The sequence below is a fragment of the Palaemon carinicauda genome, chromosome 33 (assembly GCF_036898095.1).
Source record: "Palaemon carinicauda isolate YSFRI2023 chromosome 33, ASM3689809v2, whole genome shotgun sequence".
NCBI lineage: Eukaryota > Metazoa > Arthropoda > Malacostraca > Decapoda > Palaemonidae > Palaemon > Palaemon carinicauda.
The window spans coordinates 13,221,158-13,235,757 of record NC_090757.1 but is presented as its reverse complement, the minus strand read 5'-3'; the positions used below and the strand labels follow the sequence as shown (position 1 = coordinate 13,235,757).

Sequence of the window (14,600 nt, the reverse complement as noted above, 5' to 3'; positions counted from 1 at the left end):
CTCGATTGTTCAAATGATTTAAATATCTTGGTAAAATCATCAAACTTTAGGTCAACGATCTCTGAGAAATTTGGTAAGTTACCAAGTGGGCTCCACATCTTCCTAGAATTCAGCAGTAAATGTGTATGTATACTCTCTCTCTCTCTCTCTCTCTCTCTCTCTCTCTCTCTCTCTCTCTCTCTCTCTCTCTCTCTCTCTCTATATATATATATATATATATATATATATATATATATATATATATATATATATATATATATTTATATATATCATCATCATCATCATCATCTGCCCCTACGCCTATTGACGCAAAGGGCCTCAGTTAGATTTCGCCAGTTGTCGCTATCTTGAGCTTTTAAATCTACACTTCTTCACTCACCATCTAATTCATAGTTCTCATCCATGTTGGCCCAGGTCTTTCAACTCTTCCAGTGTCTTCTGGCGCCCAATTAAATTTTTGGTGAACTAATCTCTCTTGAGGAGTGCGAAGAGCATGACCATATATATATATATATATATATATATATATATATATATATATATATATATATATATATATATATATATATATATAATTATTTATTTATTGTTATTATTATTATTATTACTAACCAGTGGCTCTAACATAAAAAATATCCCAGTGGGAAAAGGACATAGAGAAATAACGAATAACTACGAACGAAAAATAATAAAGAAAGAATCACAGTATATGTAAAGATCAGTAACGTTAAAAAGATCAGCCATATGCCTATATATTATGAATGAGATAAGTAACAACGTTAGAAAAGATCATCCATAGGCCTATGTAAAGAATGAGATCAGTAACAACATTAAAAAAGATCAGCCATAGGCCTATATATCATGAATGAGATCAGTAACAACGTTAGGACAGATTAGCCATGGGCCTATGTATATGTTATGAATGAGATCAGTAACAACGTTAGAAAAGATCAGCCATAGGCCTATATATTATGAATGAGATCAGTAACAACATTAGAAAAGATCAGTCATAGGCCTATATATTATGAACGAGATCAGTAACAACGTTAGAAAATATCAGCCATAGGCCTATATATCATGAATGAGATCAGTAACAACGTTAGAAAAGATCAGCCATAGGCCTATATATCATGAATGAGATTAGTAACAACGTTAGAAAAGATCAGCCATAGGCCTATATAAAGAATGAAATCAGTAACAACATTAGAAAAGATCAGCCATAGGCCTATATATTATGAATGAGATCAGTAACAACGTTAGGAAAGATTAGCCATAGGCCTATGTATATGTTATGAATGAGAATGAGATCAGTAACAACGTTAGAAAAGATCAGCCATAGACCTATATATTATGAATGAGACATTTGTCCTCGTCATAAATGAAGACGATAACTCGAGGTAGAATACCAGTGTTTTCTACGATAGTTTAGATTTCAGAGAAGTAGCATCGGAAATCAATATTATCTATAACGCGTGTACCTTCCCCTTGATTTTCTGGTTACGGGTTTCCTAAACCAAAGCTTAGCCAGATAGAAAGATTAGATAACGTTGGATGGTGATAAGTCAGATACGGCGTAAAGGGTGGTACTGTCAGGAAATGAGTTATTTCATATATATCCATAATGAATGAGTTAGTAAATTATTATTATTATTATTATTATTATTACTTGCTAAGCTACAACCCTAGTTGGAAAAGCAAGGTGCTAAAAGCCCAGGGCCCACTACAGGGAAAATAGCTTGAGAGAAAAGGAAATAAAGGAAAATAAAAAATAAGAACAATAACAACATTAAAATAAATATTTCTTATATAAACTATAATAACTTTAGCACAACAAGAGGAAGAGAAATTAGATAGAATAGTGTGTCCAAGTGTACCCTCAAGCAAGAGAACTCTACCCAAGACAGTGGAAGACCATGGTACAGAGGCTATGGCACTACCTAAGACTATTCTGTGTATGTGTCGGCAACGATGAAATGGGCCATAACGAGAGAGAGAGAGAGAGAGAGAGAGAGAGAGAGAGAGAGAGAGAGAGAGAGGGGGGGGGGAGATCCAGTGTAGTACTGTATGGCCAGTCAAAGAAACCGGTAACTCTATATAGGGTGTAATTGTATATAAATGTTTGAAATATAGAGCAATGAAGCATATTATGCATGGTAGGGGAGTGAAAGGTTTTTATTCATACATGTATTGTGGAATAAATGTAATGCAGAAAGTAAATAAATGAATAGGAGAACGATATGTGTAAAGAAGACGATAGCCTATTATTATTATTATTATTATTATTATTATTATTATTATTATTATTAATATCTAAGCTACAACCCTAGTTGAAAAAACAGGATGCTATAAGCCCACGGGCTCCAACGGGGAAAATAGCCTAGTTAGGATAGGAAGTAAGTAAACTACAAGAGAAGTATTGACAATTAGAATAAAACATTTTAAGAACAATAACAACATTAAAGTAAATCTTTCATATATAAACTTAAAAGAATAAAAAAAAAACAAGCGAAAGAGAAATAGGAAAGAATATTGTGGCCGATTGTACCCTCAAGCAAGAGAACTCTACCCCAAGACATTTAAAGACTATGGTACAGAGTCTATGGCACTACCCAAGACCAGGGAACAACTGTTTGATTTTGGATTGTTCTTCTACTAAAGCTAAAGAGTTTTCTACCTTTACTAAGAGAAAAGTAGCACTAAACAATAACAGTTCAGTAGTTAACCCCTGAATCTAAGAAGAATTGTTTTGGTAATTTAAGTGTTGTCAGGTGTATGGGGTGTAGAAAGTAATGGTGTTAATTGACTGATAAAAAGAATATACAAGTCTGGTTCACTAAACATCCTTCAAAAGTAAAGAAAGCTAATGGAGAGTGCAGTGTGGTAGTAGGTCGAAGTGACATTTATTATCTCTTCTGTAGGTAGGGCCTATATGAGGTTGGAAACATTGTTAAAGTATCCAGGACAGAGATAAGCAATTGAATTTGATAGATAAAGGGTATACGTGATAAGGTACTCTCTCTCTCTCTCTCTCTCTCTCTCTCTCTCTCTCTCTCTCTCTCTCTCTCTCTCTCTCTCTCTCTCTCTCTCTATATATATTTATATATTATATATATATATATATATATATATATATATATATATATATTATATATATATATATATATATATATATATATTTATATATATATATATATATATATATATATATATATATATATATATATATTTATGTATATATATATGTATATATATATGTATATATATATTTATATATATATATATATATATATATATATATATATATATATATATATATATATATATATATATATATATGTGTGTGTGTATATATATATATATATATATATATATATATATATATATATATATATATATATATATATATATATATATATATATATATATATATACATGTGTATATATATATATATATATATATATATATATATATATATATATATATATATATATATATATATATATATATATACATACATATATACATATATACATATATACATACAAACATACATATCCAACCTAATGCTCTGAGACATCAGTGGGTGTTCATCTTTTTTTACATGCCACGTACCAGGTCGTTGGAAATTACAATTTCTAAATAAACTCCCCACCTTATGAAGCCTTCTGATATTCAGTATTTATATTTCTCTGACCAGATTGTTTCAAATGAATGATTTTATAAGATTTGACAACTGTGGACACAAGGTTCATATGATTTCGCTAGAGAAGAAGATGAGTTTTAACAGTTTCGTCTGCATCTGTAAACAGAGCGAAAGGCAAACAAGGTGGTCGTCATTTTAAATGAAAAAAAGAATAATTTCCTTCTGCCAAGTTGTTGAAGGTGTGAAGTAGGGATGTCTGATAAGCTGATAAGGTATGGTTAAGAGGGTGTGTCCATTTTTTTCTCGGTTTTGTATTCAAATCCGTTTTTGTCTTGAAAACCTGTTAGACCCGGCTGCATACAAAACAGGCTTAGGCCAGACCAGGTCAGTTTTTGCCGTAGCGTAACCTAGTTGGCGTCTGTATTTTACAGACTAACTTAGAATAATTATGTAGATTATAAACTAACAGAAAAGTGGATTGAACTTTTAATTAGTACAATGTTAACTTGCTAGCATAGCAATAGCATGAAAAGAGTCCCACATCAGGCCGTGAATTTAAACTTGTTTACTGGGTGGGTTACTGTTTGGGGTTGGCCACGTTTCAACGGTGAATGGGGTTTAGACATGTCCAGCTGGCTTTCTGAAGAGCATCACTTCAGATGAAATTTCAACTGAAACCTGACACTTAACCTTCAATTCTCTGAGGACGTAAGTGGCAAGGTTAGGTCATTGCAAGCTTTTGTTTTACTGTTGGTACATTTTATAGTAGGCTAGTATCCTAATCATGCCAATTTATCCTAATGGTAGGCTTAACCTCCAATGAAGGTAACACAGCCTAGGTCAAGATGTAGGATTATCCTAGAAGGAAATTCATTCCCTTCGTAAGATATCTGTGAATATTAGCACATACTGCTTAAATTTATGAACACCTGTAGTCATTTACGATGTGTAATTATAACTTCTATGCAATGTTTTTATCCAAATGTCTTTCATATTAGCAATAAAACTTGAGTGCCATTTGCAATTCCAGACATATTTTCATGCCTGAAAACCCATATTTCAATACGGAAACATACACAGCAATACTACCTAACCTAACTTAGTACACTGTGTCTTTAGCTGGCCTAAGGGACACCACTAATGCGTCTTGTCCTTACTTTAACCTAACCTAAGTGTCTTACTTTATTTTTTGGAGGTGTGACTTGTAGGTTATCCTGTATACAGTATTAATATTGTTATTATTACTTGCGAAGCTACAACTCTAGTTGGAAAAGCAGGATGCTATAAGCCCAAGGGCTCCAACAGGGAAGATAGCTCATTGAAGAAAGGAAATAAGTACATAAACTACAAGAGAAGTAATGAACAATATAAAATATTTAAGAACAGTAACAACATTAACACACATTTAATATATAGACTGAAAAAAAAAATGGAGGAAGAGAAATAAGATAGAAAAGTGTGCCCGAGTGTACTCCCAAGCAAGAGAACTCTACCCCAAGACAACGGAAGACCATGGTAAGAGGCTATGCCCCTATCCAGGACCAGAGACATTGGTTTGATTTTGGGGTGTCCTTCCCCTAGAAGAGCTGCTTACCATAGCCAAAGATTCTCTTCTACCCCTTAACAAAAGGAAAGTAGCCACTAAACAATTATAGTGCAGTAGCTAACCACTTGAGTGAAGAAGAATTGTATGGTAATCTCAGTGTTGTCAAGCTTATGAGGACAAAGGACTATTCAGTATATGTTTATGCAAAGAGAAAAAATGAACTGTAACCAGAGATATGGATCCAGTGTAGTACTGTTTGGCCAAGGGAGTCAATAACTCTCTATTGTTTCAATTATGTTAGAGTAAATAATTGATAATAGAAGGTGCTTATGTGATTTTTTGTTTAAAATTTTGTTGGGAGGATTAGAGTAGTACTGTAAGGAATTAGAAAATGAACACAACAATTCAGGAAATGTACAAAGCCTTCCATTATTAACCAGCGTAATACAATACTCTGCTCTATGTCGTTGATTGGTTCCAAGAGACCAGATTAAGTTGTTTTGATGTTTGTTGGATTTTTTCCCATAAAGTGAGTTGCTGTATATGTTTTCTATATATGTAACTATATATTTTCAATACATGGAATATACATGAAAAAGTACTCATAACCTACAATCTTTTTACAAAAAAACAGATACGTTAAAAAACCTTAACGTTGGGTACTGTACAATACTATATAATGCATCACTTCATTATTATTGCACAACCTAGAAACTGGATAAGGTTGGGTAAAGCAACATAAGAAGTGACTAAAAAGTACACATGAAAAAGAATAAAAGACGGAAAGCAAAAATGCTGCTTGATAATGGACACGGCAAAGAACCTTTAGTACTGTACTGTGTAAAAAGAGTTACACAAGAAATATGCAGTACAGTACTGTTTTTTCCAGATTGTAACCTAAGAGGACAGTAGATAAACGAGGCAAGCTATGTAGGAAAGGCCTACTTTTTTACTACCACTAAGCCTGCAGATGTGTATACTGTACAGTGAACCCTCGTTTATTGCGGTAGATAGGTTCCAGACCCGGCCGCGATAGGTGAAAATCCGTGAAGTAGTGACACCATATTTATCTATTTATTTAACATGTATATTCAGACTTTTAAAACCTTCCCTTGTACGTAGTACTGTTAACAAACTACCCTTTAATGTACAGAACACTTAATGCATGTACTACAGTACCCTAAACTAAAACAGGCACAAATATTAAAGGCGATTTTATATCATGCGTTTCCTAAACACGCCAAAAAGCACGATAAAAAATGGCAACCAATGTTTTGTTTACGTTTCTCTGATCATAATGAAGAAACAAACGCATTTACTGTACACATCTGTGTATAGGTTAGTTTTTGCATCGATTATATTGATTATTCAGTACAGTATGTTGATTTTGTTATTACAAATATGTATACACAGTATATATATGGGTTATGAAAAAATCCACGAAGTGGTGAATCCGCGAAGGTCGAACCGCGAAGTAGCGAGGGTTCACTTGTGTTATTTACACAAGGTAACCCCATATTAAAGATTGAATATCCTATAGGCGTAAGCTGCAACCTATAATCAACTGATTTGAATTCTCAGCTTTGTATAGAGACAAAAGTAAGGTAAACTAATATACAGTACTTTACTGTACAGTACGTGATACAAAAAATACAAGCCAAGACGGGTAAAATATTTGGCCAGTAACCTAGAATATCTTCTTTAAATTTATGTTTTCTAATTTCTTTGTTATCATTGTAGTCCATAAATTAAAGTATTAAGTACTGTAATGAGAATGTTGTTATTTTTATTGTTACTTTTATTATGATTTGCTAAGCTACAACCCTAGTTTGAAAAGTATGATGCTATAAGCTCAAGGGCTTCACTTGGGAAAATAGCCTAGCGAGGAAAGGAAATCAGGAAATAAACTACAAGAGAACTTTAAGAACAATTACAACATTAGATTTATTCTTTCATATATAAACTATAATATACTGTATTTAGGCCAGTCAGTAAATTCTGAACTTCTTGTGAAACTGGGAACTTTTGTTTAACATTTCAGAGTTATTTGCTGACGGCCAAAAGGTCTTTTTATTTCTTCATATTGTTCTTCCTTTTGAATCTTTGTAATTTATTTGTGACAGTGTTAAAAATGGTTACAAAAATATTGTCTTTATTTCAGAATTGCTGGCTAAGTTGTGGAATTATACAACATTCATTACCCATTAAGGAAGAGGTTGCATAAAGACCATAGTACTGTCAAGAAACTAGAATCATGGCATCAAAACTCAAACTTCTTCTTTCTGGAGTTCTTTGTGCTCTCCTAATAGCTGGTGCATATGACCACATCTTCAACATTGAATCGAACAAATGTGTCATGACATATATGTTCGAGTACCCGGAGTTCATTGTAAGTGTAAAATTATGTTTGTAGCTTTATAAACTGTTCTAGAACAATGGGAAATGGAAGCATTTGGGTGTACAGTACTTACAAAAATACAGGCTTCAGCTGGCGTGGGTGCTTATTTGGGTAAACAGAATTTGAAATAATTATTTATTTTTTGTTCCGTAACCGAAATACAAACCACGCTATTTACATTGGGTTTACCTTTTAGCGTAGCTGAAATGGCGAGCCATTTGAATTTAACGAGGGTGTATTACCCCCGCGCTAGTTAGCAGGGGGGTAGGGGAGTGGTAGCTAGCTACCCCTCCCCCCCTCACACACCGGTGAATTGCTTCTCTTTCACTTTTGGCTCGGACATGGACAGACGTCTCTGTCTTTGTCCTCACTTGGCAGCCATTGTTTGTTTTGTCTTTACTTAATCATTTACTTTCTTTTACTCAATATATATGTAAACATTTTCTCATGTTTATGTATATATTTGAGTATAGAAATCAGTAAGTTTCCTTTTCAGAGTTTGTGCTTGTGTGTGCAGTGTATGATATCTCCGTGGAGCCCTCGGCAGTTAGGCCACCATGGTGTAATTTCATGGGTCGGGATCGAGTTTGACTTCGGTCTTTCTCTCTCTCTCTCTTGAGGTCTTTCACCCTTTTACTACGTTACTTTACTACGCCTTTGTAGCTTCCTTCCCGTGTGGGGGGGCTGCTACGCCGTACGTTTTGTCTCAATTAGTTTATGAATCTAATTGTATTTGTTGATTTTTCAGCTTTGTAGAACGATTCCTTTCGGGGTTTTCGTTCTTTCTTTAGTGTTCTTTCATTTTTATCTTACATAATTACATAGTTACATAATTATAATTGTTATAATTCTGTGTTGGTTACAGCTCTCCTTCCGTGAGTGTAAGTGGTTGTGGGGGCACATGCCTGTTGTGTAATTCTTGTGTTCCTTTCCCTCGGGATTCCTCTTCGGAGCTTTCCCGGGAGAATGAATGTTAACTAATGATTTTTGTTTTATTTTTCACAGTTACCGATCTAGTTCGTTTCTGTAATGTGACAACGGAGTGAGCTGTCTTGTTGAGGCCTGGGGATTCGGCTGTTGCTGCCTCCCCTATAGATCTTCGTCAGGGGCATGTCTCCTTCTCCTGGAAGTACTCCCGTGACGATTGACAGCTCTCCTGTTTATTTTAGAACACTCAGGAGGCTCGCCTCCTTGGGTGGGTAACTTAACTTCCGAGGGAAGTTTTTCTTGTCCAGGCTTGAGTTTTTTTCCCCTTTTGGGGGGTTCTTCTCTTGCCTTTTTTTCGTGCGACTATGCTCTTGGTACTGAGCGGTCGCACCTGCAGTTACGTTCAAGGGGCTGGGCAACTGCAGGAGCCCCTCTTCGGAGGATTGCCCCTTTTAGGTCACTGGCTGACCCGTCTCTTCTACGAAGTGTTTCTCTTTCGTTTGCGAGAGAGTACACTCATAGAGACTCCTCTTCGGAGGACTCTTCTGCTGTTGTTGCTGTTGGCCGCCTTCACCGTAAGGCTCACCGTCCGCTACGTCGTAAGGGCCTCCCATCTCCCTATAAGGGTACTAAGAGGCGCCTTTTTTGAATCTCCGTATGCAGCCTACAACTCCTTCTTCTTGATCTTCCGCCCCTGGTGCAGATGGACAGTAGTCTGACCTCGTCTTCCGACGGGCAACGGTCTTCCCGACGGACATCAGTCTCCCGACAGACAGACAACGGTCTTCCGACGGACATCAGTCTCCCGACGGACAACTATCCCTTCGGGGCAAAAGGTTGCCTCCCACGGGGGTTCTTCCCTTGCGTGTCAGGGTTGCCCTGCGCGCCCTTCTGCGGTGTTCTCTCCTGCTCAGTGTTAGCGCACAGGCGCTCTCCTGCTCATCAGCGCTTTCCTGATCGCTAGCGCTCTCCTGTTCGTCAGCGCTCTCCTGATGATCATCTCTGCTGTTCCTGTTGGTTCCTGTTACGCGCCTACGTTCGCCCTCGCGATCTGGAACTTCGGTTCAGGTCTTGGACAAGGAATCTTCTTCTACGCACAGGCTTCCACGCATTGCCTTCTGCTCGCCAGCGATCACCAGCTCGCCAGCGATCACCAGCTCGCCAGCGACCACAGACGTGTCAACGTTCGCCTGTTCGTCAGCAATCTCCTACGCGTCAACGATCGCCATCGATCTGCACGCGTGTCAGTTCCCCTGGACACCATCAGTAGCGATCTAGCGCTCGCCTGCTGTGGACCACGATCTCCGGTAGCTGAGTCTTGCCGTAGATCTTCCTCCTGCTCGCCAGCGCTCACCTTTACTTCTATCCTTCTGTGCGCCAGCTTTCTTCAATCGCCAGCGCACATCTGCGCGCCCTTTTCTGCCATGCACCTATGGGCGCCAACGGTTTTTTCTGACCGTCTAGGATCGCCTGATTAACAGCTTGCTTCAGCGCTCACCTTCCTGATGCACCTGCGCGCCTTCTGTTAGCGCGATGCGCGCTAACCATCACTAGTCTCTTACGCGTTAGCGATCGCCTACGCGCCCGCGCGATTCTTCGCCTGCGAGCTAGCGTTTTGTTAACGCACCACCGCTCACCAACGCGCCATCGCTTGCCAACGCGCCGTCACTCGCCTACGGGCCATCGCTCGCCAGAACGCGCCATCTCTCGTCAACGCGCCATCGCCCGCCTACGCGCCATTGGTCTCCCGACCACCTGCGCTCACCCGCGCGCCCACGTGCCTGCGCGTCCACACGCCCACGCGACCGCACGCCCACGTGCCCGCGCTCGTACGCTCATGCGCGACCGCGCACATGCGCTTCAATGTTCGCCCGCGCGCGGACCGACGGTGTTCCGTCGCGCGGACCGACGGTGTTCCGTCGCGCGAACGTCGGCTTGATTCCTGCAGTATCCATTGCTCGCCTACGGCTCATCGCTCGCCGACCACCAGCTCTCGCCCTTACCACGCTCGCCCTCCTTCTGCGCTCCTTTGCGCACTTTCGTTTGCGTTCCTGCATGCCTGCGCATGGGCGCTTCCACGTTCGGCCACGCACAAACCATTGATTTACCATCGCGCGAGCGCCAGGGCGATTGCGACCGCGATTCCCGTTGGGGTTTCGCAACATGGCCAGCCTGGCGAGTCTTCTGGAGCCTATTTCCAGAACACGGCCTCACCCCGTAAACGCAGAGCATGGCACTTGCAAGAGCAGGAAGAATCTTCAGGGAGGTCTGAGCAACATTCTTCTTTCCAGAACCTGGGTTAGCCCTTCCCTGTCATTCCCTGGGAGGGCTTTGCCAGGGAGCTTTCCATTCGAGATTTCTCCATCGGCCAAGGGGTGACTGGTTTAACCCTTCCTCTTCTCCATCTCGTGAAAGGGGCTTACCAGGTCCTTTCCCTCCTCGGTTGCGACCCGAGGTTTTGTACAAGGAAGCTCCAAGAAGATCATGGGTACTTTCCTCCTCTCGGGCTCAAGCCCCTTGGCTTTTCATCGCCAAGTTTCGAACTTGCGGGCAAGCTAGATGTTGGACCATCTGGACGCAATGACCGAGGGCTTCCTCTCGGGTGTCTCATCCGTGGATGTCGACAATCTCAGACACCCTTCCATCCTTGGGAAGAGCTTGTTTGTGCCCAAGGACAGAGACATAGACAGCGGTTGTGAGGAGGAAGTCGACTTCCGTTTTCACTCCTCCAAGGCGCTTTCTTCCAGACCCTGCAGGGCTCCAGCGCCTCTTTCTTTCAGCCTCGTCGGCCTAAGTTATCGGACCGGCTACGACAACTAAGACAAGGTGTCCAATAGCAGTCCCCTCCTGTCAGGAACAGGTAGCACGGGAGGCTCTCCCGGGGGGGCATAATCCTAGAGGGAGCCGCAGAGTTCACGAACTCTAGGATTGGTAACCCCCCCTTGCAGGTCTCACGCTGGGAGGATGCCTAAGGTTACTCATCCGGATAACAGCTTCCCGATGCCGATTCCTGCACGATCTCCGTGATCAGCCAAGGATGTCGCGCCTGCCGTCTCTGTCAGCGAATTCAGTGTCACTGAACCTCTATGCCATGGGGTCGGCAAGAGTTTTGCCCGTTTGGGCAGAATGATCCATGCCATAGGAGAAGGTCCTCCATAGGATCGTCGACGGCTTCACCCCCCGGCTTCTTCAGTCGATCCTTTCTCGTAGGAAAGCATCTGAGACGGGAATTCCGTAGTCGACCTCTCAGCTCTGATCAAGTTTGTCGAACAAACTTCGTCCAGCGTGGAACAGCAGAATCGATCAGACTGGTAACGAGGCGACAGGACTCCTTAGGCCCTGGATCGGAAGGACGGGTACTTTCAGTTTCCATTCCATCCATCTTCCAGGAAGCTCTTGGAATTCAGCCTAGACTACAGGTGTTCCTGCTTAAGATGCAGTGTGGCGATCCCGCCGTGGCATCGCAGGTTTTTCCCCAGAGAACTCTCCCTGCTTTTCTCATGGCTGCTCAGGAGCAGGCTTCCACCTCCTTCGCCTTTTGGAGGTCTTGTCAACTCCGGTAGGCTCGGGTTCGACCTTCTTCAACACCGGGACAAGCTTCCGGATCCTTACCATGAGTGGGGGTTCATGGTAATTTGCTAGGAGCCTTCTCTACTTCTGCCTCAACATCTGGAGTATCTAGCCATGATATTGAGTCAACGGCCTTACCACGTTGGAAACCCCGCTTCTCGTCCGTCCAGCGAGGTTAAGCAACGTCGGGTCTGGTCGGTACTTGGAGGGGTGACCACCTGGGGACGCCAGATTCTGTTGCCGCCTCCTCCGAGCCTTCCCTTCAGTTGACTGTGGCAAGGCTGAGGAGAGTCGCAGTACCTGTTCTCAGTCAAGCAGAGCTTTCAGCCCTCCTTGGAACGTTTCCTAGGTCTCTTTTCCTCATTGACCCGTCTAAAGTTCCAAACGGTCGCCTCAGGATAAGTTCCCTGTGGGGCGGCCCAAGTTCCGGTGGTTTCAAAGGAACGATTAACCAGACTTTCTGGCCCCTATGGGACCAGCGGAACGATTAGACCTGCAATGGGTGTTGACCTATGGAACCTCTTGATGGGAGTGGATTTTCTCGTCCTTTCCCCACATTTTTTATGCTGTTTTCGGACTCGTCAAAGAAAAGGGGGGGGGGACATGTTCCGGTTCAGGCCTATGGTCAGGACCTGAAGGATACCCCTCCATCATTCAGGCAGGCTTAGGGGCCGTAGTCTGGCCCCTCTACAAATCCTACAGCTTCTGCCGAGTCGCTCCGTGCGCGACAACTTCATGGTACTGGCGTATTCCAACCAGCAAGGGACGCATTTTCATACCTTCGCATCTTGCAATAAAAATACTGAGATGATTTGAGATCCTCTCAATACCACCATCGGCTCTCTCATTCCGGGCAGAGGAATGTTCTCTCCGACTATCTGAGCAGAGCCTCGTAGAGAGATTGTACCTGCGGGGTCTTTGGCCTTTAGTAATCAGCAAGTCCTGGCCTGGGGGACCTGATCGCGACAGCTTGGAACCTCAAGCTTCCGCTGTTCTTCCCCCCAGTCTCAGACCCCAAGACTCTTTAGCAAGATGCATTCCGGTGATGGTGGGACAACATCGACGCCTGCGTCTTCCCTCCTTTGTTGTCTGTTGAGAATGGGTCTCAACAAGACCAGGTTATCTGTCAACCTTCCAATGGCCCTGAGAGCTCCACTGGGACTATACGCAGAACGGTTTCCGGACCCTCTGCTTCCCCTGACGGAACTCCCGGGAGAGCTTCTCCCACGGCACAGGCTACTCAAACAACCACGCTGCAACATCTTTCACGAGCCGGGGCGTCGCTTCGGCTTTATGCCTGGAGACACTACGCCTCCTCCTCAAGAAGAGACAACCCGCTACAGTCGCGGGGCGGAGGTCGCGTCATCTGCGATAGTCATCCGCAGGGGTCTACCAGGCGAAGTGGAGAGTCTTCTGTGGTTGGTGTCGTGGGAGATATACCTCTTCCCTTGAGGCCTCTTCTCCAGCAATAACGAACTTATTGCTTTTCGCGGGAGGAAACTCCTTTCCGCTCTTGGCAATGAAACCTGTCGCTCAGCCTTTCCCTGACCTTCAGGCTGAAAGGAATAACTTTTTTCCTTCCCGCTGGACCTTTCCTCGCTCATGCGAAGCTGCGAACGTCCCTTCCCTAGTCGGAGTGAGACCTCCAACATGGAGCATGGTTCGGACTTTTTAGTCCCTTAAGAGATCTTCTCAAGACCCTTTACGTCAGGGGTCTGATTGTATTCCGTCTTGGGCCTCCTGCTCACTCTGGCCGCGGCCAGTGTGTAAGCAATCTTCTTGGTCTCGTACGACTCCGCCCTTTCTAAGGAATGGGGGAAGGCAACATTCAGGTTCGCTCCTGAGTTGTTGGCTAGACTCAGAATCTTGGGGTCCCGGCCCTTCGGTCCAATTCCTTCAAGATTTCGAGTCGCCATTCTGTATCAGATGACCCAAAACCTTCTCCTTCTTACCAGTAAAGGAATCAAGGGGTTATCTTTGGGAACAGCTGCAGTTTGTCCTCACGTGCAGCCGGGTTGGGAGCACAAGAAGGACACAGGGGAGAGTCGCCAGTATACCTCTTCAGCCCGGACTCAAGGACATTCATCTCGACCTGAATCCAGACCCTCCCCTGTCACGTCGCCCTACAGCACGATGTCAGATACATCGCAACGTCCCTCGCCTTCGAGTAATACTACTCTGTGACGCAGGTGCTACAAGCTGGAGTCTGGAAGCGTCTAATGACCTTCGCAGCCCGCTTCCTGCAGGACGTGACCCACAGGAGTATCGATACGTTTCTATCGCTCTGTGGTGGCTACACAACAGCTGGTCTAACCTCAGGCTCCTTTTTGGACAGGTAGCAGAAGGTTGAGGGCATTGTTATCAGGTTTTAGTCTGCATGAACGAAAGAAGTATGTCTGGCCCTTACTTCTTTCTTCATCATCCCCTCTACTGGGAAGCAGCATCCTGGTCTCTGCATAGCTGACCTCAAACCTCTGCAGGTAAACCATGCTTCCTTGTGTTCCGAGTATTGAGT

General features: G+C 42.6%; 1 protein-coding gene and 1 pseudogene across 2 annotated transcripts in view; both read left to right on the top strand.

Annotated features, from left to right (window-relative positions):
* The first annotated feature begins 3,764 nt into the window (after positions 1-3,764).
* PGAP1 (GPI inositol-deacylase) overlaps positions 3,765-14,600 on the top strand; it is a 146,213-nt gene continuing 135,377 nt past the window's right edge. The window contains exons 1-2 of one of the 2 annotated variants that reach the window (XM_068356771.1): positions 3,765-3,916; positions 7,352-7,579. In XM_068356771.1, coding sequence (XP_068212872.1) covers positions 7,445-7,579 — 135 coding nt within the window. In that variant the 5' untranslated portion in view covers positions 3,765-3,916; positions 7,352-7,444. Of the gene's footprint in view, positions 3,917-3,938; positions 4,029-7,351; positions 7,580-14,600 lie in introns of those variants that run through there. The other variant, XM_068356772.1, reaches the window with a different exon arrangement.
* Positions 12,210-12,328, top strand: LOC137626366 (5S ribosomal RNA; annotated as a pseudogene).